Below are 7,784 nucleotides of genomic sequence, written 5' to 3'. Positions count from 1 at the left end.
ACTTACCATGGCACTTTCCAAAACATGTGCCAGTTAAATTTATCCTAAAGAGCTGTGGAAAGAAGAGAAGTGAAAAACAAAGGAGAAAAGGAAAGATATACCCATTTGAATGCAGAGGTCCAAAAAATAGCAAGGAGAAATAAGAAACCCTTCCTCAGTAATCAATGCAAAGAAAGAGAGGAAAACAATAGAATGTGAAAGACAAGAGATCTCTTCAAGAAAATTAGAGATACCAAGGGAACATTTCATTAAAAATGGGCTCAATAAAGTACAGAAATGGTATGGACCTAACAGAAGCAGAAGATATTAAGAAGAGGTGGCAAGAATACACAGAAGAACTGTACAAAAAAGAGCTTCAGGACCCTGATAATCATGATGGTGTGATCACTCACACTCACCTAGAGCCAGACATCCTGGAATGTGAAGTCAAGTGGGTCTTAGAAAGCATCACTATGAACAAAGCTAGTGAAGGTGATGGAATTCCTGTTGAGATATTTCAAATACTAAAAGGTGATGCTGTGAAAGTACTACACTCAATTTGCCAGCAAATCTAGAAAACTCAGCAGTGGCACAGGACTGGAAAAGGTCAGTTTTCATTCCAATCCCAAAGAAAGGCAATGCCAAAGAATGCTCAAACTACCACACAGTTGCACTCATCTCACAAGCTAGTAAGGTAATATTCAAAATTCTCCAAGCCAAGCTTCAGCAATATGTGAACTGTGAATTTCCAGATGTTCAAGCTGGTTTTAGAAAAGGCAGAGGAACCAGAGATCAAAGTGCCAACATCTGCTGGATCATCGAAAAAGCAAGAGAGTTCCAGAAAAACATCTATTTCTGCTTTATTGACTATGCTAAAGCCTTTGACTGTGTGGATCACAATAAACTGTGGAAAATTCTGAAAGAGCTGGGAATACCAGATCACCTGACCTGCCTCTTGAGAAACCTGTATGCAGGTCAGGAAACAACAGTTAGAACTGGACATGGAACAACAGACTGGTTCCAAATGGGAAAAGGAGTACATCAAAGCTGTATATTATCACCCTGCTTATTTAACTTATATGCAGAGTACATCATGAGAAACGCTGGAATCAAGATTACAGGAGAAATATCAATAACCTCAGATATGCAGATAAGACCACCCTTATGGCAAAAAGTGAAGAAGAACTAAAGAGCCTCTTGATGAAAGTGAAAGAGGAGAGTGAAAAAGTTGGCTTAAAGCTCAACATTCAGAAAACGAAGATCATGGCATCTGGTTCCATCACTTCATGGCAAATAGATGGGGAAACAGTGGAAACAGTGGCTGACTTTATTTTTTTTAATTTAGTTTTTATTTTTTTAATTTTAAAATATTTAATTCTTACATGCATTCCCAAACATGAACCCCCCTCCCACCTCCCTCCCCATAACATCTCTCTGGGTCATCCCCATACACCAGCCCCAAGCATGCTGCATCCTGCGTCAGACATAGACTGGCGATTCAATTCTTACATTATAGTACACATGTTAGAATGTCATTCTCCCAAATCATCCCACCCTCTCCCTCTCCCTCTGAGTCCAAAAGTCCGTTATATACATCTGTGTCTCTTTCCCTGTCTTGCATACAGGGTCGTCATTGCCATCTTCCTAAATTCCGTATATACGTGTTAGTATACTGTATTGGTGTTTTTCTTTCTGGCTTACTTCACTCTGTATAATCGGCTCCAGTTTCATCCATCTCATCAGAACTGATTCAAATGAATTCTTTTTAATGGCTGAGTAATACTCCATTGTGTATATGTACCACAGCTTTCTTATCCATTCATCTGCTGATGGACATCTAGGTTGTTTCCATGTCCTGGCTATTATAAACAGTGCTGCGATGGGGTACATGTGTCTCTTTCAATTCTGGTTTCCTCGGTGTGTATGCCCAGCAGTGGGATTGCTGGGTCATAAGGTAGTTCTATTTGCAATTTTTTAAGGAATCTCCACACTGTTCTCCATAGTGGCTGTCCTAGTTTGCATTCTCACCAATAGTGTAGGAGGGTTCCCTTTTCTCCACACCCTCTCCAGCATTTATTGCTTGCAGATTTTTGGATCGCAGCCATTCTGACTGGTGTGAAGTGGTACCTCATTGTGGTTTTGATTTGCATTTCTCTAATAATGAGTGATGTTGAGCATCTTTTCATGTGTTTGTTAGCCATCCGTATGTCTTCTTTGGAGAAATGTCTATTTAGTTCTTTGGCCCATTTTTTGATTGGGTCATTTATTTTTCTGGAATTGAGCTGCAGGAGTTGCTTGTATATTTTTGAGATTAGTTGTTTGTCAGTTGCTTCATTTGCTATTATTTTCTCCCATTCAGAAGGCTGCCTTTTCACCTTGCTTATATTTTCCTTTGTTGTGCAGAAGCTTTTAATTTTAATTAGATCCCATTTGCTTATTTTTGCTTTTATTTCCAAAATTCTGGGAGGTGGATCATAGAGGATCCTGCTGTGAGTTATGTCTGAGAGTGTTTTGCCTATGTTCTCCTCTAGGAGTTTTATAGTTTCTGATCTTACATTTAGATCTTTAATCCATTTTGAGTTTATTTTTGTGTGTGGTGTTAGGAAGTGATCTAGTTTCATTCTTTTACAAGTGGTTGACCAGTTTTCCCAGCACCACTTGTTAAAGAGATTGTCTTTACTCCATTGTATATTCTTGCCTCCTTTGTCAAAGATAAGGGGTCCATATGTGTGTGGATTTATCTCTGGGCTTTCTATTTTGTTCCATTGATCTATATGTCTGTCTTTGTGCCAGTACCATACTGTCTTGATGACTGTGGCTTTGTAGTAGAGCCTGACTTTATTTTTCTGGTCTCCAACACCACTACAGATGGTGATTGAAGCCATGAAATTAAAAGACACTTACTCCTTGGAAGGAAAGTTATGACCAACCTAGACAACATATTAAAAAGCAGAGACATTACTTTATTAACAAAAGTCCATCAAGTCAAGGCTATTGTTTTTCCAGTCGTCATGTATGGATGTGAGAGTTGGACTATAAAAAAAGCTGAACACCGAAGAATTGATGCTTTTGAACTATGGTGTTGGCGAAGACTTTTCAGAGTTCCTTAGACTGCAAAGAGATCCAACCAGTCTATCCTAAAGGAGATCAGTCCTGGGTGTTCATTGGAAGGACTGATGTTGAAGCTGAAACTCCAATACTTTGGCCACCTGATGCAAAGAGCTTACTCATTTGAAAAGACCCTGATGCTGGGAAAGATTGAGGGCAGGAGGAAAAGGGGACGACAGAGGATGAGATGGTTGGATGGAATCACCAACTCAATGGACCTAGGTTTGGGTGGACTCTGGGAGTTGGTGATGGGCAGGGAGGCCTGGCGTGCTGTGGTTCATGGCTTTGCAAAAAAGAGTTGGACATGACTAAGCGGCTGAGCTGAACTGAACCCTTTTATAATGCTTGCTTAGACAATAGAAAAATACTAATTTGGCAATTACAGAGAATTCGGAAAAATTACAGCAACTCAGAAAAATAACCTCAAGAATAGATCTCTTAAGTAATTGGCTTACAATATTGAGGTGGCTATAGAATGAGTTACAATTGAACAGCAAATGTCAAGCATTATTACACCGCTCTGTTCTCACTGTTGTAAAATGCCACTTTACATTTTTGAGTAGACAAATTAATAATTCTATTCTCATTTCTCTTCTCTATTCATATAATACTTTAGTTGTTCTGTAGAAGAAAAATTAATTGCTGCTTTGTTTTTATTCAAAACCAAAGAGTCCCCATTTTTCCTTGATTGTCTAAGTCTGATCATGCTTACCAACAATCTCCAAATTCTACATCCTGCCTATTAAGCTGTTTTGTGCTGATATCAGACTATCAATAATCAATGTTGTGACTGGACACAATTGTAGTTCCTATATACTTGCAAAACACCCTTCAGCAATAACCTTCAGGAAACTTTGAAAAATAAAGCTTTATTATTTACAAGATTTAACAATTACCCAGCACACATGGGGCCACATGGGGTTGGGGAGAAGAGTAGTGGGCTTGGGGTTCTGAGTTTATTGAAATCATGGGTAGGAACCTAGGATTTCTTAAGTTCATTCTTTGTAGGTGAACTTAAAACACAAGAGCAGAAATTTAAAGTGCCCAATCCAGAGAAAGACAAATATATGATATCCCTTACATGTGAAATCTGAAAAAAAAAAAAGGATACACGTGAATTTATTTATAAAAGACAAATATTCAAATACATACATATGTATGTGTATATATATATATATAATTAATATGCTTCAAACAAAGAAAGCCAAAAGAGAAAAAAGTCTTCATCAGCCCAAAAGGTCAGTTGTTGAAGTGATCTATGATCTCTAAAACAAAAGAGCCTTATTGGGTGAAGGTGACCTGTCTCTTTATCAAGTAAGGTGGCCAACAATTTGTCAGATAGCCATCTGTGTAGTGGATTCACCACTGAAATGGGTCTCTCATCAATCAAACCTTAAGTCAGGCATTTATGTTACAAAAAAAAAAGAAAGAAACCTGTCAGACCTTGTTTTCCTTTTCATTTTTCTATTATTAAGCTCCAGTTTACTTGGATTTCAGAAATGCTTGCACCCTCCTCAATACAGTGGAAAACATTTTATTTCCAGTTATATCTTGCTATATCTGTGTATATATCATGTAAGTCTTCTATTCATTAAAAAAAATGTCCTCACTATCACCAAAAACATACCACTTGGAGACTATATGTCTATTATAAGCTGTCAGACCCTTTAAATTTTACCCATGAATTCTTTCCCTTCTTATACACATATTAAAATAGTTGTAATTTGGCAAATAACTGTATAAACTCATTCTTCCTTCTTCAAGGTGAGGTGCTGCTGCCTAGATAATGTTGCTTTGCAACCATATCAGCTTAATATTAAAAATCCAAACAAAATAAAAGCATGTAGCCATTAATATTATATTGAGATAAATTTGATTTTACAATCAATTTGATGAAAGTGAGGTTTTTCTCCATCTAACATTGACTTCTATTGTTTGACAAGAGATACCATCACACAGTGAAAATCTATCAATTGGACTGAGTTGGATGATTAGCATATAAACCCTTTACAAGTGTGGAGGCTGTTCTGTTCACATCTGTGTCCCCAATACTTAAATAATTGTTAATAAACATACTTCACAAAGGAGATAAGACAAATATAAGTTTCATAAGGAGTTAAAAATTGCATATACCTAGTAACATATATAATGGAAAACATGATTAGTTCATTAAATAAATATCTTCTGCCTAGTAAGGAGGCCATTTTAGAAGTGCACTTGTGGTAGAAAATTAAAATGGAAAGAAGTGAATAGACTAGAGAGATAACTAAAAGGTAAAATCCACAAGACTGTATATAAGTTACAAACAGCAAATGAAATAGGAGACAGAGTTGGAATGATGTATGTTCCATTTTGTGATAATGAGAATAGTAAAAAATAACCAAAAAAACAGAGAGCTTTTGACTTAGCTTTGATGTACTAATTCTGAGGTTGTTTTAATATACCCAGGTGTAGAAGTGAAATACATAATTGAACATGAAAATATAGACAGTAAATATCTATATTGAAGCACAAATCTGGGAGTCACCTTTGTACAGATTTTACTTTAAACTTTGATCCGGTCATAGCATAGTTGCCATTCTTAAAAATCTACTAGGGAGAGAAACACTAAAAAGTCAGAAAATTGTCAAACAGGAGGAAAGCACAGCAATAATGAGCACGGGGTATAATGAGATCACAACCTGAGGGGTTCAGGAATCCATGGTTAGCTGAAAGAATAATAGTGTGGATGTTTAGGATTTGTTCTTTCTGACATGAGTAATTGGTCAAAATATTTCAATCCATGCAAAAGAAAAAGTATAATACTTATGTAGTTATGACTAATAAATAAATTTATGAATAAACTTTATAAGCAATAAAATAACTAGAATAATCTAATTTTAATCTAAGCTGTTCAATATCATTCATCCCAGCTTATATTTATAACTGATGTAAAGGTTATGCAAATTGTTCGGGTCACCCAGCTGTTCTGTCATGAAACAGGCATTCAAACTCAAGTTCATCCAACTTAGAATTTCAAGCTCTGTTTAAAATTTTTCTATGGAAACTTACTTATAAGGTTATGAACATAACTGAATTATTTGTTGAGTCATCATCCATTAAATTACTGTCCTAATAATGCTCTTTTAAATATCTTTTGACAATCATGCCTCACTAAATCATAAAGTTTTCCCCATAAATTTTTTCAGTGCTGCTTTGACTTCCTTATTTCTCAGCGTATAAATAAGGGGGTTAAGCATGGGCGTCACCACAGTGTAGAAGAGAGACACAAACTTTCCCTGGTCCTTGGATCTACTCTTGGCTGGCTGGAGATACATGAAGATAATAGTTCCATAGAAGATGATGACAACCATCACGTGGGAAGAGCAGGTCCTAAATGCTTTACGTCGTCCAAGGGCTGACTTTATCTTCAGAACTGCTTGAGCAATGTTCTCATAGGACATCATGATGAGTGACAATGGCACCACCAAGAATAAGACACTAGCCACAAAGAGTTCTGCCTGGTTGAAAGTGGTGTCCACGCAAGCCAACTTGATGAGCACAGGAACTTCACAGAAGAAATGATCCACTTTGCGATTCCCACAAAAGGGGAGTTGTAGGGTGAGGGTGGACTGTACAAGGGTGGTCGTCACCCCACTGAGCCACGCCATAGAGGCCAGGATGCTACAGACCCGAGGGTGCATGACAAAGGAATAATGCAGAGGACGGCAGACTGCAACATAACGGTCATAGGACATTACAGCCAGAAGGACACACTCCGTGGATCCCAGGGCAAGGGAGACATAGAGCTGAACCACACAGCCACCATATGTGATAGACTTATCTGAACTCCCCAGGTTGACTAAAAGCTGAGGAACAATACTGCTGGTAAAGCAGAGGTCCAGGAAGGAGAGATGGGAGAGGAAAAAGTACATGGGATTATGGAGTTTAGAATCCAAGAGGGATACGAGGATGATGGTAGAGTTGCCGAGGAGCGTCATGAAGTAAAGAAACAAGATTACCCCAAAGAGAATGAGCTCTAATTGAGGTTGGTCAGAAAAACCTACCAGGATGAACCCAAGGAGTCTGCTGTCATTGGTCCACTGCATTACTCTTGCTTTGATTATTCACTCCAGAGTGATGAAGTCACATTAAACAGAAACTGAAAGAATTTTATAGCAATTCCCTTGGCAATTAAGATCTAGAAAGAAAGAAAATGAAGCCGCTCAGTCATGTCCGACTCTTTGCGACCCCATGGACTGTAGCCTACCAGGCTCCTCTGTTTATGGCATTTTCCAAGAATACAGGAGTGGGTTGCCATTTCCTTCTCCAGGGGGTCTCCCTGACCCAGGAATCGAACCTGGGTCTCCCACACTGTAGGCAGTCGCTTTTACCATCTGAGCCACCAGGGAATTAAGATCTAGATATTGAGAAATAAGACTTTGGATATAGGTAAAGAGAAAGGGCCAAAATAGAGGATACTGGAGTATGATATCATTGGTTATCTTGTGAAGTGGCATGCCTGATCTGTTGATCACAGGTTTTCCATTTATCTTGAGGATAAAACCAAAGTTTTAAAATGCATCAAGGCTGAAATTCTCAACACCTTTTCATCAATATCATTTTTTTCGATATAAAAGTAACGGAATTTTGTAGGAAGTGAATGTAGGAATTATAAACCTCAATGTGCATTATCAGAATCTACCAAATAGATTAAG

At 37.8% G+C, this 7,784-nt stretch overlaps 1 protein-coding gene across 1 annotated transcript; it reads right to left on the bottom strand.

The window, feature by feature from the left end:
• Window positions 1-3,561: 3,561 nt before the first annotated feature.
• Window positions 3,562-7,175, bottom strand: LOC101108746 (olfactory receptor 2G2-like). Its single transcript, XM_004008743.5, has one exon. It carries the CDS (start codon window positions 7,173-7,175, stop codon window positions 6,246-6,248), a length of 930 nt encoding a protein of 309 aa, XP_004008792.3. The 3' UTR covers window positions 3,562-6,245.
• Between the last annotated feature and the right edge of the window lie 609 nt (window positions 7,176-7,784).

The sequence above is a fragment of the Ovis aries genome, chromosome 5 (assembly GCF_016772045.2).
Source record: "Ovis aries strain OAR_USU_Benz2616 breed Rambouillet chromosome 5, ARS-UI_Ramb_v3.0, whole genome shotgun sequence".
NCBI classification, from domain to species: Eukaryota; Metazoa; Chordata; class Mammalia; order Artiodactyla; family Bovidae; genus Ovis; species Ovis aries.
Note: the sequence above shows the minus strand (reverse complement) of the source record. Positions and strands in the feature narration are given on the sequence as shown.

What these genes read in the sequence shown, in the direction of transcription:
- LOC101108746 (XM_004008743.5), bottom strand. Translation starts at nt 7,175, where the DNA reads ATGCAGTGGACCAATGACAGCAGACTCCTTGGGTTCATCCTGGTAGGT.